We start from the raw sequence: 27167 nt of genomic DNA on the forward strand, positions 1-27167 counted from the left end.
ATATTCTGTATATAGAACCCAAAGTGTTCAGACAATAAGCACGCTGGAAAATGCCAATGGTAAAATAACGGCCAGGGTCAAAACTCTCAGAAGCCAGAACATTTAGTGTGAGAGCTGAAATCTATTTTTAAAATATTCCAATGTAATGCCAGTGCAAATTATCTGATTGATGGCCATGGGGACTTAAGTCTTCTTTATCCAAGCCTATAAATGTGCTACCTGAAACGTAACCTTGAGAAAGTGAAAGTAATTCAGAACTTCCAGTTTGAGACTGCCAGCAAAGCTGTTAGTAAGAGGGAGGCATCTTTAGTTTTCCCCTACAGATATTTGCTTTTCCTGCTACATCACCCATCTCTTTGGTCCCCATTTTGGCGAATAAAGAAGGAGGATTATGTATACCCCTTGGAAGCCAAATTGGGTGCATTCCCCATTTTAGCACTTCAAACCAGTATTAATTTCTGACCATCCTACTCTTGATGTGCCGCTTGCATTGTTGTGCATGTGACTTACAAAAATCCCTGGGACAAAGATTTTCAGTAAAGTTGCACCCATCTTCAGTAAAGTTGCACCCAATCACATCAGGTCTGAAGTCTGGGCAAAAAGCTGCTATTTTTAAAGCCACTACTACTGACAGCAGAGTTCTACACTCCTATAGGCTGCACAGAGAGGGAGATTATAAAGGGAACAAACATCTTTAACTACCAAAGCACTAATAATAATAGGAACACATTGCTATTATTCAGAAACATTTTTTCACAAACATTTGAAAAATGACACAGGGAAAAAACTCTGTTACATCTCTTTCCATAAAAAAATAATGTATTATAGTATTAAAAACCTACAACATTAATATTTATAAATCCTTCTGAATTTCAGAAATCTACAAATTGAACTTTAGCATTTCTTGAAAGGTTATTGCAAGATCTGAAGTCACATAATATTGTTTAAGTGTTTTCTGTTTCTTCTCACACCACACCCCCAACCAAACATTCTTCTTACAAAGGTCTTTTGGGACAGGTTCTAATTAAAAAGTTATTTAAGTTTATTACATTTCAATACAATATCTTTGGGGCAGGGACCTTGCCTTCCTGCTTGCAAATGCCTAATACACTGTTGATGCTGTAAGAATATTTGAACTAATAAAGTTAAAAAAAAGATAGCTCTGAGAACCTTATGTACAGGATCATTTTCTTAGTTCCAGGGTATTATTATACAATCCTCATTTAGCTGCAAAATGCAGCCTAAATTAATTATTAAGGAAAAACTTCAAAATCTTTAATTAACCCACTTAGGAACAATAAAAAAAACCACCAAGATATTCAGATCTAAGCTGTTGTTAAAGTAATCGGCAACGAAAATCTGTAAGAGCTCTTCCTTTACTTAACACTGTTACTAACCTCTGTTGGGGAGTTACAAAATGCCCAAGTTATTTCAGAAGAGTTCCGAACTTCCCACAGGGTTCTAAGTGGTTTATAACCTACTGATAGACTGTATTTGGTTCTGAATGTAAATTGGTTCCCAATATGAAAAACAAGAAGTATGACTGACTCCAGTACTATATTCGTAGCACATCTAAAACTCCTACTTATTTCAGTGGGAGTTTTAACTGCACAATGGGCCCAGGATCAGGTCTATTGTGCTGTGTTACAAGACTTTTTTTTTTAAACCTAAAGTGAAGTTCTGTGCAGTATAAGCTATCCACACATATCCTATGTAAACAAAAAGGTATATGGACTTCTCTTGTAATCTGGAAAAGCACAAAGATTGAGAAGACTGTATTCCTCCATCCACCTACAAAGTGCAGTTATTCCTGAATAACCCCACTTCCTGAAGTGTGTTATTGCTTTAAGATTCACAGAATTGTTTTAAAAATAGTTGTCAGCATTGCAAAATAAAGCACTTTACATATCCACAGAGAAGCACAGCAAGCTACCTACAATACCCTATGATAGGGTCAGTTCTGTTCTACTCAGCATCTTATGCCTAATCCATATTTGATCTCTCAGAAAGCCACCTTTCCGGTATCCTTCTACATAGTTTCAGAGCAGTTACTTTCATTAGGGAAAGAGGAAAAATGACCCAAGTTCCTTGTACCATATCCCACTACTTGCACATACTCCTGTACGCCTCATTTACATTTACTGGTAAATGTACAAAGATCTACAGATCTGCCTTTAGCACGATGTTTATAATATTCTTCCCTCCCTCCCCCGCTTCCATGACTGGAGGGATGTTAACAGGCCACCTCACCTTGAATGGTCTTTTGAAATATGTGTTAACTATTTATGCTAAACAATCTGTGTTCTACCTTGTATTTAGCGGTGACACTCAGAGTACCTTTCCTAGATCTGAGGAAGAACTCTGTGGAAGCTCAAAAGCTTGTCTCTCTCACCAACAGAAGCTAGTCTAATAAAAGCTATTATCTCACCCATCTTGTCTCTCTTACTTGGGCTGTGACAGTTCACCAGGTTGCCTATTTACATACAGGATCTGTGAATTACTGGCATGAACTTTAACTGACAATATTAATAATAGAGGGTTAGCAAATTTAATCACTGTGCAAGGACACCCTTTCCAACAATTTTTGAAATTCCTTGCATGAAATAAAAGTCTAGATTAAAAATTGCTCATCAGAGAGAAATTGCTACTGAAATCTGTGTCATACTTATGCAATTGGGAGAAAGTCCTTATAAAAAAATCCTCTTTTTTAAGTCTCTTTTTCAATAAGATTTGAAAGCCAAAAGCAGACATGAAAGGGAAATGCTTCTCAAGGTGCACAGGACTATCAGTGATCTTTTGTAATAATTATGAACAGGAAGAAATATAATATGACCCAGTGAAAGCAAGCACTAGAGTGCACATTGCCACCTGAGCCAATCTCACCCTAAAAAAAAAAAAATTAAACATTCCCCAAACACCACCTGCTTGAGTAAAGTGAGACTGCTGGTCTGGCCCTGATTTTCAGCATGACTTTTCCTACCCCAGTGGAACTTTCCACCAGCACTACCTGAACACTCTAAATTGGATGATGCAACTGCCAGAGTATCAATTTCACTGCTGGGACAGTCACAAACCATTTCTTGTGGTATCATCAAGGCATCACTTCTCATGTCTTTCTAAGAGTAATGTAGATTTATCTCCCTTTTCAACTACCAATTTCCATAGGAACATGTTTTAGGAGAAATCCTGTTTATCAACATCCAGGCATGCATTTTATTGCACATTAAGGAAGACACAGTAAATATTTGATGGGAAAAGGTCTAACATACTGAAATACCACCACAATAAATTACTCTATAGGTTGGATGGTGGCTACTTGCAGCGTAGGTGCACAAAAAAGAACGAAGTGGACACAATGAGCCTTCTTTGTGATCCAGTACAGGGCAACCATGGTGCTACTAGGGAGCACAGGCCCTAACCCTTGCCAGCGTCCTCATGGGTTCCAGTTCTCTGAAATGGGATGGAGAAGAGAAGGGTGCCCCTTCCCTCTCCCCTGGCACTGGCAAATAGAGCACCAGAGTAGGCTCTTGATAGCTCTCATCCAACTACTAATCTAACCCAGCCTGATATCTAATTAAATTGTGAGGCCTGAGAAGACCACAGCCTGGGGAGGTACGGCTGAAAGGTACCGGTAAGTCTTATTTGTTAATCTGGAGTAAGCAAAAATAGCCAGATTTGCAGTCCTGGAGACTAATACCCTCCAGTAATCCCCAAGGATTAGCGAGCAGTAGTGCAAGATTTCCCTCAGGGCTCTGACAACACGCTTCAACCCTAATATCAAACAGCCACCATGAAGGGTAAGAAAAATATTTCCACACCCAGTTAAGTGTTGGAATAATAAATTTATATAATTTAAATTATATAATTAAATAATAAATAAATGTGTTAGTCTCTAAGGTGCCACAAGTGCTCCTTTTCTTTTTGCGGATACAGACTAACACGGCTGCTACTCTGGAATCTCTACTGACATTGCTGACAAGGGTAACTATAAATCTTTTTTCAGCTGAGTTACTTGCCACTGGAGGTGGGATTGATACCAGTTCACATGTGCTAGAACACCAGCAATCCATTTTAGGTAACTACTTTATCACTACTGATTTGAACTGATGATTATCAATCCTTTTTTTTAAAAGCTTCAAATTACTTTGTATTGACCATAACCTGTAACTGGCATGATTGTGCAATATGCACTCTTAAAAATGCACAAAACTCGAAGTGAAGCAAATTACAAAGCAAGTTAAAAAGAAGAGGCAGTTTGAAGTGACATGGTATTCCTTTGTTAAATATGCAGAACGCTTTCTGTAATTTGAATGCAATGAGTCAACATTTCTCATTTCAATGATTAAAATAATTAACAGCAAGAACATCAGATTTGTGTAGGGAGCAGAGGTAAATTGAGTTCTACAATGAGTGATGCACTAAGCAATCAGCATCAGTTAAAAGGTATATGGACCACAACTATAAAAATAGCCTCGTGAACAAGGAAGAATGTGCAAATAAGAGCCAATATCCCTAAGCCACTGTATTTGTAAAGGGAGTAAGTTTGACATCAGAAAGACACTCCCTCACTTTTTCTGTGCATGATATTTAATACTTGGAACAGTATTGCATATTCTTGCTCATTTTTATTAAATGGAGATATTTTAACCACAGGAGAAGTTATACCCACATCAGCACTGGCCACAGTTTTATTATTCCAACCATTAATCTAGGATATATTTTCTATTAATTCTGGCCAGAAGAGTGTAAAAGTGCAAACATTTCTTCACAGATTTCTTCAGCCTTCCATGTAATTCAGTAAATGCCACAATTCAAAACATGACCACCACATTCACTGAAGTCTAAAGTAAGCAAATACAACAACAACTCTGCCGATGTGATACTTGCTCTTACCATGTCACAGACATGCACTCAAAGCCTCCTAAACACCTAAGGGCTCATTCTGCAACCTATACACACCAGACTAGTCACAACTCATACAAGCAGTCTCACTTCAATGCGTGGTAGATTTGCATTCGCTACACAGAAAATATATACTAGGAGTTTGATACAACTCTGGGTTCTGTGGATATAGGGCCTTGGTGGTGAAATTCATCCCAATGAGTGCTCTCCAGGTGGTTCCACAGCCATCAAGCACCACAGGCTGAGATGAGAAAGTAGCGGGCACAGGTAGTCAGGGGAGCCAAGGATGCACTGACTCAGCACGTGCCCTGGACAATCTCCACAGGCAGTGCTCTTATAGCGCCTCAGTTACAAACTAAAGCTACCACTTCGGGGAGTTGCAGTTTGCACTCTCTGACCCAGCCAAGTTAAATCAAGACAAGAATATGCAGTTACTTTGGACAGACGGTAGGTGATATTAAGTCCAAAGAGATACTGGCACCAACATTACCTTTTTGATTTCCTCTTCAAATGCCTTTTCCAGATATTTATATCTCCTGATTAGTTTATTGAAGACCTAAATACAAAACAGATTAAGTTAGAGAGATAAAAACAGCGTATTTTATAAGTAGGGGGCCAGGAACTAGCACGGTCTCCGGTAAGTCAATAAAGAACACTCATAACTTATCTGTGATAAAAACCTTGGAATACAGATTTTTTTTTTTTTTAAAAAGATCTATTCCAGCTCTGAGGAGAAAGTAGGGATTAGTGGCTTCTTATGCGTTTATGTCTTATTATACGATTTTCTTTTAGATATGACCAAATACACTGCGTTTCCAGGAAACTAGCAGCTACCCAGTACAACAGGTGTTGTGCGCATTTGTGTGACAATCCCTTGTCTCACAAGCTACCATGACAAATGTTCTGATTCCCAACCTCTCATCCCTGTTCCCCTCTCTTCTCTCTCTCTCCAGTGCCCCTACTTCCCTTTTTACCCCATTCATAGCTCCATTTGCAGGAGTGAAACAATGAGGATGTCCTCACTTTGCATACATCCTCTAACAACACAGCTGCCTGAGAAGGCTGGGGGATTGAACAAATAGAGGGGGGCCTGCAATGCCATGATTTTAGGGCTGAATACCTTTAGTAGATGCAGGCTTATTAACAAAGACCTTGACACAAAGTATCATAAAATGCTTTATGATCAGAGGGAGAGGCAGAATACTTTATAGTTATTATTATTTACAGTAAGTTATTTTAAAAATCTTTTCAGGAACAACTATGCAAGAAACCAACAGTCAGTGCTATTGGAGCGTAACATTAACATTCTGGTAACTTTCAGATTATTTTAATAGGACTGTCAAGGTTCCTTCCCCACTCTGAACTCTAGGGTACAGATATGGGGACCTGCATGAAAGACCCCCGAAGCTTATTCTTTCCAGCTTAGGTTAAAAACTTCCCCAAGGTACAAACTTTACCTTGTCCTTGAACAGTATACTGCCACTACCAAGTGTTTTAAACAAAGAATAGGGAAAGAGCCCACTTGGAGACGTCTTTCCCCAAAATATCCCCCCAAGCCCTACACCCCATTTCCGGGGTAAGGCTTGATAATAATCCTCACCAATTGGTACAGGTGAACACAGACCCAAATCCTTGGATCTTAAGAACAATGAAAAATCAATCAGGTTCTTAAAAGAAGAATTTTAATTAAAGAAAAGGTAAAAGAATCACCTCTGTAAAATCAGGATGGCAAATACCTTACAGGGTAATCAGATTCAAAACACAGAATCCCTCTAGGCAAAACCTTAAGTTACAAAAAGACACAAAAACAGGAATATACATTCCATCCAGCACAGCTTATTTTACCAGCCATGAAACAAAAGAAAATCTAACGCATTTTCTAGTTAGATTACTTACTAACTTAACAGGAGTTGGGAGGCTGCATTCCTGATCTGGTCCCAACAAAACCATCACACAGACAGACAGACCCCTTTGTTCCCCCCCTACCTCCAGATTTGAAAGTATCTTGTTCCCTCATTGGTCATTTTGGATCAGGTGCCAGCAAGCTTACCTTAGCTTCTTAACCCTTTACAGGTGAAAGGGTTTTGCCTAGGGCCAGGAGGGATTTTATAGCACTGTATGCAGAAAGGTGGTTGCCTTTCCCTTTATATTTATGACAGAGTATCTTAATTCAGGGCCCCAAACATTTTGAACTTTTCATACAGACCCTTGCATTTCTCACTCCCCACTGAAAACCCCCTCCTCGCCTCAGCAGGTTCTTCCCATGTCTGTATGTGTATGCATACATATACTTTTCTGGTACAGTCAGAGAATAAGCAGAAGGGGTTCTCCCTTCTCCCCATACTGGCATCTTCAGGAACATCTCCCATCTATTCTCAGTTTGTTTTTAATTCTTATAGGGGATGGCTGGGAAGAGATGGCAGTGGGCCTTTCCCTGTTCTCTCCTGAGGGGACAAAGGTCTCCTCCCACTAGGGGCTCCCCAATTCTCTCCCCTCCCCTCAAGATACTCCGATCTTTTTCCCTCAGATCCACGTCTGCCCTCTATTCATGTCTGTCCTCCACTTGTCTGTTTCCCTCTCTTCCCCTCCCATAACTGCCTCCCTATCATCTGTCCCCATTCTGTCTCTTCATCCTTTGTTCCCCGTCCTCTCCATCTGACTGCAGCACTGGTAAAAGGTGGAGGGCAACTGACTGCGACTGTGGCTGTACTGGCCTGGGTGTGTTGGGTGTTGAGAGGAGAGAGGTTGAAAATCAGTGCTCTCACCACTGTGCAGAGCCAGCACCAGGCTTGTGACTGACATGGCATTCGACTGGGAGGGGGAGCTGGTTTACAATAAATATCATTTAATTTTTTTGTTGTTGCCAGGTTATTGTGACCTGGAGGTAAATGACAGAATCGGTTTATTCCAATAATGTATTTTTAAAAGGCTGTTAAGAGCCTATGACTGGCACGCTTGTTGCAGAGCAGCAGAAAATGAAATAAAGGATGAATTATGGCCATGTGAAGAGGCATACTGATATGGAAATGTATAGTTAATTAAGATGTGGAAAGAGAATGAAAATCATGAGCTAGGGTTTTTAAGCCTTTTGCGTTTTAAAAAATAAGAAAATGTTACATATTATGACACAATTTGTAATGTGGAGAAGTGAAGTGTTTTGGGATACTTAGGGCATGTTTACATTGGAATTAGGCACCCGTAGCTGGCCCGTGCCAGCTGACTCTGGCTCGGGCTAAGGTGCTGTTTAATTGCAATGTAGATGTTCAGACTCAGGCTCAAGCCAGAGCTCTGGGACCCTTCCCTTCCACCTCGTGAGCCCGAGTCAATCAGGTGACTTGCAGGACTTTTATTCTAGTGCTGACATAACCTTATAATGTGCAACAACAGTGTCTACAAGGACCAGCTAATGTGCAACATGTTAGTGCACTTTAGAAATCATACCCCTGCTGTGCACACAGGGCTTGTCTACACAGAGCAACAAAGTGCCATGCAAGTAGTGGCATTACTGGCACATTTAAGAATCCTCAAGTATGCACTGGCATAAGACTGGCCTGCAGGATTAAAGCAGTTCTTGGAGTTACTTTAACAGTTATTTTAGCCTTAATTTCATTCCTTCATGCTAGAGTCAAACCTCTGTTTCCTGTTAGTCCAAAAAGAGTTGGCAGAGTCAGTAATGGAAGCATCAATTCAGTTATTAACTACAAATACTGATTTGTTTTGCTGACTTTTGGTAGAACTACTTTCACTGTGCTGCATTTCTAGTCCCTTCAAACCTCTTGCCTCTACACTTAAATGCAGATTCTATTGCAAAGCTAAATTTCTGATATTTCCAGTTATCATTACCAAACAACTTAAAAATCTATCCACGCTGAAGAACCAAAAGCAACAATTTTGTGAAATAAATATTATGAATAAAGATATTCTTAGAAAGAGTGGCATATTCTTAGCAAAGGGTGGAGTGGCTAAACATGTTGCTTGCTACACAAAATAATTTCACTCCTCCAGGTAGACTTTTTAAAGTAGCCTCACACTTCTCAGCCAACATATGCTATTCAAACAATTCTTGAAGCTAGTGCCCTTTGTATGAGTCTTGTGAGGGTCTGTAGATCACCTGAACACGTTGGCAGGGATAATGGTTCTTATTCTTTCATGTACTGTATCATGTTACAATAATAATTAGATACATAAATACTATTTACAAAATAACAGATACTGTAATTTATTATATCTGGACACACACTAATGAGATTTCATTTTTTTAAATTTAGTTTTACTTACATGCAGAATTATAGGGTGCTCATATTTTTCTGTAATGACAATGCTCATCCTTATTAGAATATTACAGATTATTATGTACTGCTATTAGTCATCATTATTTGTCATACTCCACTAAGGAGTTACGTGATTTGAGATATTCTTGCATAACGTCTTAAGGTTCGTTGCTTATTTGTATTTATTTCACATAGGCCTATTTTTCCAGTCCTGCAAACTCTTACTCTTGTGAATAACCTTTTCATAACATGTAGAGGGCCACTGACATCAACTGGACTATTTGTGCAAATCCCGATTACCTGCATGAGGAAGAGTTGTAGGATTAGGCTTTAAATTTTTCAGTCATTACTCTTATGTTCCATATGTTAATTATATATAAACTTGCTAAAACCTCTAATAAAATAACTCTGTATGTAGAAAAGGACAGCACAAACTAAAGAGAAGAATAGGAAATGATTGACAAACCTCACAAGAAATATGATCAAAGATATATGTTTGACAGCCCTATAATTGTCTTTTAAAGGAATTGTGACCAGATAATTCTCGAAATCCTTTTTCTTATCTAATGCTTATAGATTAGAGGGAACAAAGGCAGATTAGTACCTAACTATACTACTTAACTCCTTTGTAGTTAGTCTACTGCATGGTCAATCTGCAGATTTATTGCTATTATGGGATGTTAGATGGGGTGGGTTCTGAGTTACCCAGGAAAGAATTTTCTGTAATATCTGGCTGGTGAATCTTGCCATATTTGGGGTCGGGAAGGAATTTTCCTCCAGGGCAGATTGGAAGAGGCCCTGGAGGTTTTTCGCCTTCCTCTGTAACATGGGGCATGGGTCACTTGCTGGAGGATTCTCTGCTCCTTGAAGTCTTTAAATCACAATTTGAGGACTTCAATAGCTCAGACATAGGTGAGACGTTTTTCACAGGAGTGGATGGGTGAGATTCTGTGGCCTGCGTTGTGCAGGTCGGACTAGATGATCATAATGGTCCCTTCTGACCTTGGTATCTATGAATCTATTATCTTTTCTAATGATTTATAAACAGACTACAGTGGCCTGTCAATAATGGGTTTCCCTTCCTACCCTGACCTGAGCATAGTTTCGGATAGTGTCATGATCTTCATCTGCAGAAAATACACAGTGGCTGGTCATCTTGGTCTTGTCATTGTCATCTATGCGTGTCCCTCCAGGGGCTAAAAAGAAAGATAAAAAGCACAATAAAGATGCATTGTTCAGATAAGGCCCTTAAGACTTACTAAAGCTTATAACCTCTTAAGTATCACTGAGTTCAAGGTGGAATGAAAATGGGCATCAGATGCAACAGCAAAAAGAAAAAAAAAAAAGCCAGAGCACTCATCAATTGTGGTGGCATTTGGCACGTATAGAGAAAGGAACGATCAGGATTTCCACACTGTGCCACATCCTACAGACCACTGAGCCTACAGAGGATTGAGAGTCATGACAAGAAATCTTGGCTGGCTTTGAGTGGTGAGTGCAGGATGTAGTCCTGTGGGGATTACTGGTTGGTGCCAACTACCTGATAAACATACTGGCACTTTTGTGTTAATTTTCATCCCTGTTTGCAAACATATTAATGTAATCTTTTCTGAAGAAAACTATTAGCACATCATCACTTGTTTTAGAACTCAGAAAATGCTGCTAATCTCTTTACTGCTTACCATACCTAGCGAGTACATTTAACCATATTAAAACTAGCTTTATTGGCATCAGATCTGTTCAGTTATGGATGTGGCATAGTAAAGCAGAGGTAGGCAAACTACAGGCGGAAGGCCACATCCTGCCCACGGGACCATCCTGCCCGGCCCTTGAGCTCCGGCCGGGGAGGCTAGCCCCCGGCCCCTCCCCTGCTGTCACCCCCTCCTCTACAGCCTCACTTTGCCACGCCTCCTGCGCTCTGGCCCGCCGCTCCTGCCAGGGAGTGCAGCGGCGTGGCTGCGAGCACAAGCGGCGCGGCAAGGTGAGGCTGCTGCTCTGAGCGGCATGGTAAGGGGGTGGGGAGGTTGGATAAGGGGCAGGGAGTTCTGGGGGGTACTCAGGGGACAGGGAGTAGGGGGTAGGGAGCAGGGGGGGTTGGATGGGGTTGGGTCCCGGGGGGCAGTCAGGGGACAAGGAAGGGGGAGTTGGATGGGTTGGGTGTTCTGACGGGGGCAGTCAGGAGGTGGGAAGTGGGAGGGGGCAGCGGCCAGGCTGTTTGGGGGGGCAAAGCCTTCCCTACCCAGCCCTCCATACAGATTCACAATCCCGATGTGGCCCTTGGGCCAAAACGTTTGTCCACCCCTGTAATAAAGCTACAAGCAAATAGCATAGCTATACACGCTTGCGTGACCAAACTCCAATCTGCACGTACTAGTATTTGCAAGCAAATCAAGGGGTGCATGTAAACATTCAGAGTTGGCACATACTTTTGACAGTCTAGCTTTTAAGTATGAAATTACTTTAAACCCCCTTATATATTTAATACCAATAACTGATGTATTTTAAAGAGACCATTTATAATTATACTAACTATATTGTATGTCAATACAACATAATAGTAATTTAATCCAGGAATAGGTCTCAGTTCAAGCATGTCAACAGCCCCAAGAGAATTAGGGTCATAAACATTTTGTCTCCTCTACCATTTTTATGCCGATATATTAATACTAAGTTTCAGGGGACAGAGGTGAGAACTAACTTTTTTCTAGAGGAAAAAGCATACAGTGAAAATAACTAGATAAAGTTATGGTGTGAAAAAGGTTATTGATACAGGTTTGTTATCAAGCACCCCAAACAGAATGTGAACATAAAAGATGCTAAAAAAAAGTGTCTCCAGTAAAATTAATATTGAAAATATAGACCATTATGTTTTAGGAAAATCTACTAAATATAAAATGGAAAAACACAGAGTTGTGATTCAGACGTAAGTGCTAGGCAGCTGATTATTTATTGAAAACTACTTCTGCCTACCAATCTTCCCCCAACAAATTTGTTCAAATTGTCTCTGGTTTTTTGTTTTTGTTTGTTTTTTAAAATCAGCAGCTCGCTTCTGCATCATTACTATTGATCGCCCTTTCAACAGGCTGTCTTCATTTGTTTGTACTCCTTTCCCATTTGTAATCCATAAATCCTCAGTGCTGTCACGTCTTCAGGATACTCACAAGTTGGGACAGCATTTCTGAAGGTCTCAAGTTTGATTTTCCACTCTTATCCCAGGGGTCATGCAGCTGTATTTCAAGCTGGCTTTTGTAGCTATTGCATGGGTGGGAATGATTAGAGTGGAAATTTTCCTAGTACATCAAGGGCTCACATCTGTGCTTCAGCAGTCAATAATGCAAATTATTTGCTCTCAATTCTCCAGTTAGTGACACAATAGAGTTTTCATCCAGTACCATTATGCTGAAATATTTTGGAGTAGATTTGGGCTGATTGCAGACTAAATAAGTACCAAGATAGACAGAACCGAGGGTAGATTTAATAGCTTTCGCGGAGCAAAGTGTACACTATTTAACCACATTCCTCCACTAAAATGTTATGTACAGAAATTTTCTAGCATCAACAAGATGCACAAAAGTTTACCTAACATGCTGCCAGCTATCAGGATATCAAAGAGTGTGTCAGCATAGCGACGATAATCTAGCCTGGAGCCTGTTGAGTCCAGAAACTTGGCTACAGCCTCCAGGTCATTCCCAGCTTCATTGAGGCCTTGGATGATTGTATCCCTGAAAACTGTGGGTTCAAATTTCTCCTTTTCATCTAGGAGAGGAAAAAAAAAACCAAACAAACCAAAAAAGTCAACCAACCATCTATCTGCTTAGATTTACATATTAGACAACAACTGACACGTCTGTGATATGGGAGCATAACATATGTTTCCCATTCTGGTTATCCTATTTCAAAAGTATCCGTTGGCTTTTGTTAGCTCTGGGAATGGTACTTTTTCTTGCCCCTTGTTTTTCAAAAACTAAAAAGGAACATGCACAACCAACCTTGGGAAAATGAAATAGAAGAAATCCATTAATGCAAAATCATATAGTATATATGTACAATTTTCTACTGATATTTCTCTTATTAAACGTATTCCTCAATATGTTACTATATATGTTGTTAAATTAGATGATAAAAATACATGCTATGCAAAGCTACCTAGTTAAAAGTGCTGCATGAACTTTCAGTTTTTCATTTTCTGATGTTCTTCTTTGAATTTTAACTGCAACTTAATTCATGCACAGACATATGCAAATCTTGGGGAAGAGCAAAGATCACAGCAGCCAACAAACTCTTATGTTCTATGAGCACAGAGGAGTGTGGGTGGGAGGCTACATGGTGTCATCATCAGTTGTTCCCCAGATTCACAGAGAGCAGCAGCTCTTGAAACAGAGAAGAGTGACAGTCAACGATGCAAAAAGAAAAGGAGGACTTGTGGCACCTTATTTTCTTTTTGTGGATACAGACTAACACGGCTGCTACTCTGAAACCAGTCAACGATGCATCACCTAGTTCAATCTCCAGGAGAAAACCTTGATTAAAATGCTCACTTTGACCTTCAGACAGCATCTTTAAGTCACGGTCCTTAGTCATAATGGATGCCCTTGCAAATCCAGATTAAGTTTAGACATATCCAGTGGTGAGCTGGAGCCAGTTCGCACTCGCGTGTGAACTGGTTGTTAAATTTAGAAGCCAGTTTAGAACCGGTTGTTAAAGGGGTGGGCAAACTCCGGCCTGCGGGTCACATGCAGCTCGCAGGACTGTCCTGTCCATCCCACCTGAGCTCTCAGCTGGAGAGGCTCCCCTGTGAATTTTTACTCACCTGGCAGCACTCCGAACCCTCAGTGGCATTTTGGCGGCGGGTCCTTCACTTGCTCCGGGCCTTCGGCGGCACTTCGGCAGCGGGTCCTTCAGTGCTGCCGAAGACCCGGAGCGAGTGAAGGACCCGCCGCCGAAGTGCCACCAAAGGCTTGGAGCAACTGAAAGAATTGGTTCTTCAGTTTCTGGCAGCTCATCACTGGACACATCCACATATACCTCCTGTTGCTTCCTTCTTTGATAAACTAACAAGCTGCTAATAGGTAGCCATGTACATCTGAAACCTCCCAGCAAAGCAAGTCCTGATTTACACTCATGTTCTTTGAATGGCTTATGTCTGAAAGCATGTCTACACTACAATCTTAAATCAACTTACATTAGGTCGACTTACAGCCACTGCAGTAATTACTACAGTGGCTGATGTCCACACTATCCTCCTTCTGTTAGTGGTGTGTGTCCTCACCAGAGCACTTCCACTAACTGAAGAGAGGAAGTGTGGGGGGCTGAGAGCCAGGGCTCTCAGTTCCATGCATCTTCCCACTGGGAGCCCTGCTGTCCCCCTGGGCTTCTCGCCTCCCCACTCCCTGCCCAAAGCTGGGGGAACAGCCACCCTTGGTTTCTCGCCACTGGCGGGGAAATTAGCACCTGGAGCCCAGCTGGCTGCCATGTTCCTATTGGGGATCTGAGAGCCTGGTCGGCTGCTGAGCTCCTAGCGGGAAGCGAGGAGACAGAGGGCAGCCAGGCTCCCAGCCAGGAGCATGGAGCTGGGACTCTGGGTGGCAGCAACACTCCCCGTGGGGAGTGGGGAGCCCGGGCAGCAGCCCAAGTTGGGAGCCTGGGTGGCAGCCTGGCTTGTAGCAGAGACCCAGCGGAGCCCTGTAATTGACAAGACAGCCAACAGCTGATGTAAGCGACGCAGTGTCTACACATACTCTGCATTGTCCTAACTACACTGACATAACTCCACCTCCATGAAAGGCGTAGGGCACTTACATTTGTGGGACAGGCTATAGTGTATACTCTGGCATAATTAGGTCAACGTAAGCTGCCTTACGCCAACCTAACTGTGCAGCATAGACTAGGCAGGAGGGTGTTTAAACAGAAACAATCATGAATTTTACATAGCATTTTGTCATCTGTTTTAGATATTGGTGGCAAGTCATAACAGCAATAACAGCAATAATTACTTAAGAATATAATAGACTCTGCACATGAAGGAAAAAACCTCTCATTTACTAGTAAGAATGAAGATCTATTAAAAACCTAATCAAGTAAATGGCTCTGCCACTGCACCCTTAAATCTAGCTCTACTCAAACTACACCTCCTATTGGAGCAGGACCCAGAAGCTGTGGGGCATGTAATGAAAATGCTCTGCAATGGGGATTTTGGCAGGGCATTAAAGGGAATGGAAAGAAAAGAGAGGGCTTTGTGTGAAAGTTAGTGCTCCATGAAAATTCACTGAAAAAACCGTAGCAGAGTCATTCTGAGTAACCATGCTGCTTATTCACAGATATCTTGAGCCTCCTAGGGTCCTTCCCAGCATGGACTATAAAAAGCAATCATTTCACCTTAACTTGTAATAATGCCCAAAACGTTTTTATTTGTGCACAAGCAGCACAATAGCAGGAGCAGAATCATGAATGCTACCAAACAACCAAAGGAAGTACAAACTATTCGTCCTTGGGGAACCACAAGAGTATGTATTATTCACATGATATCAACAACATGCTAGGTGCTTTACAGACAGTTATGAAGACAAAGTCCGTACCCCTAAGAGTTTTAAACGTATAGATATTTTTATATTTTTCAGACAGGCAGGTTTAAAAATACCCATTTAATTTAATTTGGAAGGCTTTACTGTGTCTAGCACTATGGGGGCTGCGGACCACAGTGCAACACAAACACCACCACCACTAATATTTTCTACAGTAGTTTTAAACCCAGATACTTTTCCTGCCTACAAGCCTTCTTCCCATCTGGAACGTTCTACTATTTTCTTCTCTGTTGCAATCTAATGTGTGTAGGAAGAGGATTTTTTTTTAATTGCCTGAAAGTGATACACACCATTAGTGAAACGTTGTTTTCCTAACAACTAATGTCCCTAGAAGTGATGTGCTGAACCAGCACAAAAAGCTGAATAAGAAGCTGTCATCCTGGAATAGGAACAGCATGTGAAGTTGTCAAGTGCATAATTAGGGCCAGCTAGCAGTTCCACTCATTTCGCTTCTAGAAGTCACCCTCTTCCCCTGGGTACACTTGCACCACATCATAAAATACGTTTGAATCTTACTCTTTAACAAATGAATCTTAACCCTTCAACAAAAGACTCACAAGCCAGGGAAACTGAATTCATTCCTCCACAAAATCCATCCCGTCCCCTTTCGGACCTCATTTTACTGTATGAGTGTTTATTTTGAATTTCTACTGAACAATTTTCTTCCTGAAGGGCACCTTTTGCTTCACTTTTGATTCCTTTTGCTTCACTTCCTCCTGTGCTGCGTTTACCCATACTCACCAACTTTCTGGCTAATAGCATCTGCATGGTTCTTTAGTTTGCCAGTCTGTGTGTTTCTGAAGGATATACTCCCATCTCCGGTATCACAGGAATAGATCTGGGTCTCATGGGCCTGCATGAAGCACTGCCAATATGCCACTGGGCCCATGTGACACCTACAGTGTTTTATGTGGGCATGTGTTTTTCTAGCCTGGCCAGGCACTGGTGATTTTGCTCCAGATCCTACCCCCTCTCACACTTCACAGGAGCCTGAAACAGAAAAGGAAAGGAATACTCTGTGCAGTCACATCTATGCTCCAATATAGTAGGCTTGCATATATCTGTGCCATATGCACAAATCCTGGTCTGATCCCAACTATTGCAAATAGGACTATTGAAAAAAAACAGCATTCAGTAGGAGTGTAGGAAAGACTGCACTGAGTAAGAGTTCACTAGAATTTTCCTATTTGTGCAAATAACCAAATAGTAGAGGCCGGAGTGCAACATTTAGCAACACCACCCAGGAAAAGCCCAAAGGGGGACTCCATCTCAGGGTATCACACATTGCAACACCACTCTAGTTCCCCCTGCCCCACTCTCCCTTCTTCTGCTTTTGTAATTTTAACTCCTAGCAACTAAAGCATTGTTAACAGATTAAGTTAGCAATTTCTTTAGTTGCCAGCAGACAACTAAGCTCTTCAGGGAAGGAACAGCATCTTACTAAATGTTTCCACAGCACTAAATACATTTGGAGTAATACAACATAACAGTTAAGCAGGAAGCAAGCTGAGAACCTGCCTCCTGAAAAAAAAAAAACAGGCTTCTTCAAGGTTTTTCCAAGTTTGGCATCCTGAAAGCAAGCCACCCAGAATCCAGTCACTTTGGCTTGGTCTACACTACAGAGTTAGGTCAATGCAAGGCAGCTTGTGTCAACCTAACTCTGTAAGCGTCTACACTAAAATGTCACTCCTGCCGATGTAACTCACCTGCGATGCCGATTTAATAACTTCACCTCCATGAGAGACATTGCACTTAGGTTGACGTAGTTAGGTCAACGCAGTGTCCGTGTAGATGCTGCGTTACTTACATCGACTTTAGTAGCCTCCAGGAGGTGTCCCACCGTGACGGCTCTGGTCACCGTTTTGAATTCCACTGTTCAATGGCCGCAGGTACATGCCCTTCCAGGAATGCCAACAACCACCTTAAATTGTTTCTATGTCCCACAGCAGGCTAGCCTCCAAGGAATTGTCATGTTTCCCACAGCAACACTGGCAGGGTTGGGAGGTTGGCAGAGGGCAAGGGGAGCCCAAACAGACAAAACATAGCTGGGAAGAGAGTAGCAGCAATGGTTCCCATCAGGCTAAATCCTCTTCAGAAGTTGACATGCTAGAGCACCACATGGGCAGACCACGACTAATGGCCCTGGCCATTGAGGACCTTGAACTTGATTCTTGGGCCACTTAATTAGGGAAGGTTTGTTTTGCTGAGGACACATGAGAACTCCTTAAAAAAAAAAAAAAGGCACTAAAAACAACAGTGCCACCAATGAAACATGCATAGGAGTGGCATAGTAAGCCATATATTTTAGCTATTAGCAAACTATCATAATTTATTGGAGGAGAGGTCAAGGGACATACAGCTCCAAAAGCCTCTCCAGAAGAGAGGAACCAATAAATTTAAAAGGATGCACACCGAAACTCATTGTAATTAGCTGCAAACAAACAATATCATGTAACTGTTCTGATAAATCCATTGTAAACCAGAGCAGTTAAAATCCCGGTAAAATTACAGATAATAGAATCAATTACTATAGCTGCCAGGATATAGCTATAATTCATATTCTCTCTCTCTCACACACACACACACACAGATTTTGCTCACAGTGGTTTCTATAGTATCACATTCATTATTACCAATTGTTTCTCTTTCCAGTTAAAGTGAACTAGCACCATTCCTGGTAAGCAGCCCTTTATTGGCCCAATTCCCAGACTAAACACACAACCTACAGCAGCCAATGATCTGTAAAATACATTATAAAATGCACTGTGCACTCATAGGTTATATTTCACTAGAATACCTTGGTGATTTTGGCAAACCTGGTGCCGGCTCATACCAAGTCCCCAGGCCTCAATGAACTCTGACAAATGCATAGCTGGAAACCAGTCTGGCTTACCTGTGCGGTAGTACTGTTAAAATAGATATTTTAGTTATAAGAATGTGTTTAATTTTATGGAATCTTATAGGATGCTGCATGTATTAATCCTACTTATAATATCCATATCCCATATTCTAAAGTAATGTTTAAATGTTGGTTCTGCAACTTTAACAATGTTTGCTAAGACTGTAAATCCCACACAGTAAAGGAGAAGCATTTTACCAAGTGTGAAGTGCTAGTTTACAACAAGAGCGGTTATCTCCTCTCCCAACAAAAGAAGGTCTATAGGCATCAGAGAAGCCATTGTGGACAAAAGACTCTATAGGTTGAAGAAGGTAATGCAAAAGCCTTCATCCCATCACAGCTTGAACACTATGAGAAGGGAATAAAAATACCTGTTGAGAAATTGTTATCCCTATGCTGCTTGAACTTGAAGAGGCAAAGATTTCTAAGCATAAGCAAGGGATCTCCTCCAGCTGTCTAGTTTGAATTAGCCCTAAAGGGCTTATAAAACTTGCATATTATATCAGCTGTCATCATCTTTTGGAACCTAAGACTGTATCTCATTTTTGTGTATGTGTTTACCTGTTTTAGCCTTATAAACTCTCTTATTTCTGTTCTTGATTAATACCTTTAGTTAGTTTATGAAAGACTGGCTATAAGCATTGTCTTTGGTGAGAGATCTAGGGTGCACTTGGCCTGGGGTAAATGACTGGTCCTTTGGGACTGGGAGTAACCTGAATATTGTTGTGATTTTTGGTGTAAGGGACCATCTATCACAGAGGCAGGTTTGCCTGGGTGGCAAGATAGATTGGACTACTCACAGGGACTGTCTGTGGCTCCCTATTAAGGCTGTTATAGTTTCTGAGAAGTTCATACTTGTTACTTGGTTGATGAAATCTAAGTATAGAACACACCTCCAGTTTGGGGTTTGTGTCTGTTTCTTGACAGTCTGCCCTGATGTTGGCATTCATGGCCATGAGCTACTCCAGGCAGTGTGACAACCTTAATAAGTAGCATCAGCATTATTTAGACTATGTCAGGGTTCTTGGGTCTAATCATCACCCTGTCCTGTCATGTGGCATGGTCCTTTAAGAGGCTGGCAGGTTTGATACATATTTTAGAGACACACACACAAACCTGGAAGATGTTGGGTGAAAGGAAGTGGTCCCAGGAGTAAGAAATGTTTGCTGGGGCCAGGAGCTTTGCAGATAGGGTGGTACAAGGCTCTCCCTCTCACCTCACTAATTGGGGATGAGCAGAGAGAAGGGGACCAGCATAAAAGCTGCCTCCTCTCTCATAGCATTGCAGACACTAGGAGACACCAGCAGGGAAAGCTGGCCTGCTGAGAAGCCTGAAGTTTAAGGAAAAGGGGTCAACTGGCGAAGCTAGTAAAGGCTGTACAACTGGCTAATCTACAACCGAGATCCAGAGAAGAGAGCTGGGGAGACTCCTGTGTAAAGAGAAACTGCTGCAGTAATTAATACAACCCAGTTCCCAAAAGGAGAGCTGGAGTCTTCTGCTTAAGGAAGGACTGAAAAGGGGTAATCCTGAGAAGGGACCCAGAAGGGTTTCCAGATCAGAGACTGTTTCAGGTGCAGAAAAGCAGAGGCTCCTGAAGGATGGAGTCATCGACCCTTAGTTGGACTAAGCCTAAGGCAACAAATACCCCTGGGTATATTTGAGCAAGGCTCTACTTGTGCTTATGGCTGTCATTAATAAATGAGACCCTCAGAAGGGAGGCGCTGTTTGATTACAAAGATCTGTCTGGACTTCTTTGTAACCCAGGTGAAGGGAAGTTATACAGGGATCACCTGTGACACCATGCCTGACAGAAAGGGGGCACACTGGGTGACCCCTTTTCCATCACATAAATATAATACTTTCAAAATTTATGGAACCTTGAAAATAACGAGGGAAGATACTTGGTTATATTTAGACACATTTAATATTAAATTATTAAAACCCCATATGAAAAGGAATTTATTTTGTGGTATGTTAATTTTTTTAACGTGAATAAAAAAACAAACACTCTTAGAATCCATTGTCACAGTAAAAAATAAATACTGGAAAAAATGCATTCTTTAACTGTTTAAAGAATATTTAAGTTTTCAGACTGTTATCATAAAAGAAAGCACTATATGCCCATGGGATATTTGAGAGGTAGGAAGTTAGCTTCATTTTAGAAATCAGGGGCCCATTTTGGGAGATTGCGTAGATTTGACTCTAAAATCCTCATTAGCTGAAGTTCATTTCTGAACGCTGCTTGTCTTTTAAGAAACCCTTGGTAGTTGTGCTTTCTTAATCAAAAATGTGCCTTTCCAGTGGCAGCTGGAAGAAGTGTCTAATCATCCTCAACCATTCTTCCTAATATCCAAATCTTCTGTAATCCTGGTTAAAAACTTGCTCTTCCCAGAGGCTACTGCACACTAATACAAACAAAGCCAAGCTGCAAGTGTCTTATATGTAATCCTAAATGTATACAAAAAGCATAAACTTTAAAAGGAGCAAAGAGTCCTGTGGCACCTTATAGACTAACAGATGTATTGGAGCATAAGCTTTCGTGGGTGAATACCCACTTCGTCGGATGCATAACCTTTAGTTACATTAAAAACACTACAGTATCCTTTACACTTTTGGGAGGATGGTGGTAGGTAGGAGGGGACACCTTAATCCTACTAAAGTTCAGTTACTCCATCTGCTCATTTTTTAGTCCTTCAACATCTGCATTTCAAATGAGAGGACAGCAGGCAATGCTTTATATGACTGTGATAATTCTAGTCACCTTCATGAAAAGGAAAAAAAATAAAGCATTTATCCTACCCCTCTTCCTAGTTTTGAACCGCTGGCCTGTTAGCACCGGCTTCTGATGTTTATTCATAAAATTTCTGCAAGAGAAAGAAAAATAGTTTAACTATGTATATCAATTTAATCAGAGTACTTACAGACGACACGGTCATGTGACAGTAAAGCAAAAAAGAAATTCATAGAATCCAGCAACACTGATGAAAAATTCATGTAAAAATTAGTTTTCATTATTTTAAAGACAAACAGCACTATAATTTTAACATATTCTGATTGAAATTTGTTTCCCTGACAAAGCTTGGTTCATGACAATACTATAAAAATGGAAGCTTTCATTCTACACAGAAATTTACCAGAAAATAATCTCAAAAGTTATATTGTCACAATATCCTTTGTCTTGCCTCTATTTCAAGAAATGTAAATTAGAGTAATTAATTACAGTATCAGATAATGAGTCTCAGGACCAAAAATAATCCTAGCTCGAATAAGGGCTAGCTTTAACCAGCCATAGGATCTTCTGTAGAATCATGATTTGTAAATTCATGAGCTGTAGCTCACAAAAGGTTATGCTCAAATAAATTGGTTAGTCTAAGGTGCCACTAGTACTCCTTTTCTTTTTATATAAATTGGCATCATTGTAATAGAATTTCCTGATTTCAAAGATAAAAAACAAAACTAAAACCCAGCAACACTTAAGACTATATTGAAACCTTATTATCTGACCTAGGTAAGGGACAACAGGGTGCTTCACTGGCTCAGGAGCAGACCAAACTGTGATTTACAAAAGTCACAATTCCTCCCCTGACTGCCCCTCACTCTGAGGAGGGAGTAAATTACTTCACCCCTTTTCAGAGAGCAACTCACTCTTGTCTTGTGCACCCAGTCAACTACATAGGCTGGCAGGAAGGGGAGCACGGAGGCATGGATCCTCCCACTCTCTGCCACTTCACTACCTATTTGCTTGCAGGGAGAATAGCCCCCGCTGCCCTCATGAGCAGGCTAAAAATCTGAGCAAGAAAGCCAGGGGGAAACTGACTCCCGGGTATAGCCAACAAAGGGCTGCAATAATCTAGCCCTTAGTGATGGAAAAACAAATGACAACTCATGCCTTACAGAGTCCCATTGAAATCAATATGGGTTCTACAAAGATGTTTACAGGATCAAGTCTTTGGCAAATATTTCTTCCGAACACCAAATATATTTTCCTGTCCTATTCAAGTGTTTATAACCATGACTTGCATATTAGCTACTGAAGAACTGGGAAGAGATGTTATCGCCTTCTGTGTCCTGCACAAAATGGTACCTAGTTTTCCTCCATCAGCAATTTTGTATTTAAATAGATACTTGAAAATCTAGACGGCATTCCATTAAATAATATCAAGCTAGGACGAATATTGGGCCTAAACTACTGGAGAGTATCCCTTACATACAGACCTCAATTAATGTGAGATTACTCATTCATAATTATTAAATAGCCTATTATCTGATGAGCACCGCTATTCTTCAGTTTTACTAAGTATATTAGTATAATTGATTTAATTATATAGCTATATTTTGCATAAGCTTCACATCCTATATTGACAAATGAATGCAAATAAGTAATATAGAGTGAATATAATGAAGTTTCATTGTACCTATCAGTTCTCTTAGATCTCCCCCCCATCCTCCCCACAGAGGAGGTTATTGTTTGGACTGAGTAAGCCATTTCGCATAATTCAGGACATAAAACTCTACCAAGATTCTTGACTCATCTGAGAGCACCCTAAAGTTTTACCTTTCACAAATCTTGTTTTTTTGGACAGTCAATAAAACTTAACAAAAAAACAAAACAAAAAGAAACCCCACACAACCAACCAACAAGTTTAAACACACACCCACATTTACACACAGATACCCTACCTCATTTTAGGCCCATTTGTTTACAAATGAAATAGAGAAGATTTATTCTACAGCAAGTCTCACTCATGCTACTGGTTTCAAAGCACACACTACACATGCCATCACCTCCTCCTAGGCTGAACAAAGTGAATTCTTGGTTTCACAGCGGGACAGATTCTATCAATTACAAATTACTGTACAGAGTGCAGAAGTAGAATCTGCCAGTTAATTGGTTGTCTGTATCCCAGTAAATTAGTTTTTGAACAACCCTCCCAACAATGCTCTAGTGATATAATCTACTCCAATTTCTGAGATGTCTATCTTTTCCAGTTATAATTAGGGCTGAAAATTAATCACAGTTAGGGCATGTGATTAATGTAAAACATATAAACTCAATTTTAAAAAAAGTTATGATTAATCATCGTGTTAATCACACTGTGAAACAGTTATAGAATACCAATTTAAATTAAATATTTTTGGATTTTTTTCTACATTTTCAAATATACTGATTTCAATTACAGCACAGAATACAAAGTGTACAGTGCTCACTTTATATTGTTTTTATTACAAATATTTTCACTGTAAAAAAGATAAACGAAATAGTATTTTTCAATTCATCTCCTACAAATCCACTCAGGCCTACTTCTTGTTCAGCCAATCACTATGACAAACAAGTTTGTTTACATTTACAGGAAATAATGCTGCCTGATTCTCATTTACAATGTCCAGCTACAACCATGCCATGCGAACGCCTGTTCTGAAAATGAGAACAGGCGTTCGCATGGCATGGTTGTAGCTGGCGTTGCAAGGTATTTCCATGCCAGATATGCTAAACATTCATATGCCCCTTCATGCTTCGACTTGTAGGCTCTAAAATTTCACATTGTTTTGTTTTTGAGTGCAGTTATGTAAAAAAATAAATTCTACATTTGTAAGTTACACTTTCACGATAAAGAGACTGCACTACAGTACTTATATGAGGTGAATTGAAAAATACTATTTCATTTATCTTTTTTACAGTGAAAATATTTGTAATAAAAACAATAAAAAGTGAGCACTGTACACTTTGTATTCCGTATTGTAATTAAAATCAACATATTTGAAAATGTAGAAAAACATACAAAAGTATGTCTAATAAACTAAAATTGGTATTCTATTATTAACAGTGTGATTAAAAACTATGATTAAACACAACTATTTTTTTAATCTCGCCATTAATTGCAATTATTTTTTTAATTATTTGACAAGCCTTATGTCGTCACTAGCTGCCCTTCTATTGGTCGTTCCAACAGTGTTTCACTTTTGTAACTCAGTAGATCAGTCTTTTCGAGTCCAGAGCTATGACTTATATGGGTTTATGAAATGACAGCACACCTGAGAGAAAAAGCATAAAGGGCCAGAAAAGTTTAGAGTCATGATTGGCTTTGCTGCCTTCAAGTTGTAACATAAGAAAAGACCTAACCAGCAGTTACAATTTTGCATACTGAGAATATCCTCTCTCTCAAAAACAAATGAGCAAACAAGCTACAGTTTTACCAGAAATTAAGAACATTTCAAAGAAGGTACAGTTAAACTGCTTAGCCAAGCCTCTGGCGATGAACTTGCCTACTTAAGTCCCAGGCAGACTGCAAAGAGCTACAAAAGGATTTCTCAAAACTGGGTGACTGGGCAAACAAAATGGCAGATGAAAGTCAATGTGGATAAATGCAAAGTAATGCACACTGGAATACATAATCCCAACTATACATATAAAATAATGGGGTTTAAAATTAGCTGTTACCACTCAAGAAAGATCTTGGAGTCATTGTGGATAGTTCTCTGAAAACATCCACTCAAAATGCAGCGGCAGTCAAAAAAGCAAACAGAACGTTGGGAATCATTAAGAAAGGGATAGATAATAAGACAGAAAATATATTGCCTCTCTATAAATCCATGGCACACCCACATCTTGACTACTGCGTGCAGATGTGATCGCTCCATTGCAAAAAAGATATTGGAATTGGAAAAGGTTCAGAAAAGGGCAACAAAAATGATTAGGGGTATGGAACAGCTGCCTTATGACGAGAGATTAATAAGACTGGGACTTCTGAACTTGGAAAAAAGACGATAAAGGGGGGATATGATAGAGGTCAAAAAAATCATGACTGGTGTGGAGAAAGTAAATAAGGAAGTGTTCTTTACTCCTTATAACACACAAACTAGGGGTCACCAAATGAAATTAATAGGCAGCAGGTTTAAAACAAAGAAAAGGAAATATTTTTTCACACACCGCAGTCAACCTGTGGAATTGCTTGCCTGAGGATGTTGTGAAGGCCAAGACTATAACAGGGCTCAAAAAAGAACTAGATAAATTCAGAGAGGATAGGTCCATCAATGGCTATTAGCCAGGATGGGCAGGGATGGTATCCCTAGCCTCTGTTTTCCAGAAGCTGGGAATGGGCGACAAGGAATGGATCACTAGACGATTACCTGTTCTGTTCATTCCCTCTGGGGCACCTGACACTGGCCACTGTTGGAGGACAGGATACTGGGCTAGATGGACCTTTGGTCTGACCCAGTATGGCCGTTCTTATGTTCTTACTTTCATTCTGAGAGTTAAAATCAAGGATGGTGAATGAGATGGCACAGTGAAGCTTAGAAAGCGTTGTAGGAGCTGAGGCTCTCCAGTGAGTAGAGTCCAGCAGTCTCTCTTCTGGAGTGCTCAGGAACTTCAGAGGAGGATGGAGAAAGACAGATATATCCCTTTACCAACAGACACCATATCTAGAGTACCAGTAAATGCTTTCTGCATGAAGTAGACAGATAATACTGCCATCAATGCCTGCAGGTTTTAAGTCTTCCAGCTAGTGACCAGCTAGATTTGACACATCTATTTTGCCCGTGTAACAAGCAATCATTTGTGATAGAGTTTGATGTGTACTAAAAAATAAAAAAAAAAAAAATCTGCATTTCCATAAGTCTGCTACTAATAGTGGATTTTATGTTTGTGTTCTGCTAGTCATTGTAGTATCTCATTTGGTTGGAAATAATGTTCTCACTGCAGCAAACATAAGAATGTTAGTTTCAAGAGGATACAGAAACCTTCCAGCAATCTGGGAAAGAAAACAAAGCAAACCATACAATATGCATGAATTAAGTCTATTGTCACAGCCCTTCAGAGCATAAACAAGCCAGAAGACTGGTATTAATACACCTTAACTCCATCAGTGAAAACACACCAGCTTTCCTTTGGGGCAGCAGAATGGAAAACCAGCCTGCCTTCCCCTCAGTGAAGTAGATAAGACTTCCCAGCAGCTGTGCAGTCTTCCATTTTTACATTAATTTCTACTACTGTACATTTTCCTTGTGGTGGGGGATGGAGATGTCTCTTTTTTCAATACTAGAAAACATTTTTCACATACCTGAAGCTTGACAATTAGATTTTAAAATTGTTTTTCTGGACATCAAAGAGATGCCCTTTAATAGAACCTGGGAACAAACAAAACTTCCCACTTGCGGTAAAGTTAATCAACAAAGGTTCAGTCCAACAGCAGTGACTCTTGAGCAGTTATTAGGAGAAGCACAGGATTTGCCTTGTTCTATATTTAGCTTTAAATGCATTGCACTCTAATCTGCTCCAGGGAGGGTCAGCCTTTATAAGGTACTCACTAAAGCACTGGCCCAGGAGCAAAAGCACTTCCATCAGGAAATTGCAGAAGCGCTAGCATGAGCAAAACAGTTCCTTTCTAAAGAGCTACATCTAACACCCATCCACAGTGCAGATAAAGAACATACACATCTTGAATATTAAGTTGTATACAATGTGCTGCTCACAACAAAATATACCGATAATGTATAAGGAGGCAACAAAACACT

At 40.4% G+C, this 27167-nt stretch overlaps 1 protein-coding gene across 10 annotated transcripts in view; it reads right to left on the reverse strand.

The window, feature by feature from the left end:
* BZW2 (basic leucine zipper and W2 domains 2) overlaps window positions 1–27167 on the reverse strand; it is a 76438-nt gene that overhangs the window by 25823 nt on the left and 23448 nt on the right. For 4 of the 10 annotated variants that reach the window (XR_012667226.1, XM_048838299.2, XM_048838297.2 and 1 more), the window contains 4 exons: window positions 21453–21517; window positions 12753–12929; window positions 10266–10369; window positions 5393–5458 (listed from right to left, as the gene is read on the reverse strand). Coding sequence is in view for 9 of the 10 variants with exons in the window: in XM_048838299.2 (XP_048694256.2) it covers window positions 5393–5458; window positions 10266–10369; window positions 12753–12929; window positions 21453–21517 (412 nt within the window). In the remaining variant the exon portion in view is untranslated. Of the gene's footprint in view, window positions 1–5392; window positions 5459–9180; window positions 9355–10265; window positions 10370–12752; window positions 12930–16495; window positions 16745–17460; window positions 17800–21452; window positions 21518–27167 lie in introns of those variants that run through there. The other 6 variants (XM_048838302.2, XM_048838304.2, XM_048838300.2 and 3 more) reach the window with 4 other exon arrangements.

The sequence above is a fragment of the Caretta caretta genome, chromosome 2, assembly GCF_965140235.1.
Source record: "Caretta caretta isolate rCarCar2 chromosome 2, rCarCar1.hap1, whole genome shotgun sequence".
NCBI classification, from domain to species: domain Eukaryota; kingdom Metazoa; phylum Chordata; order Testudines; family Cheloniidae; genus Caretta; species Caretta caretta.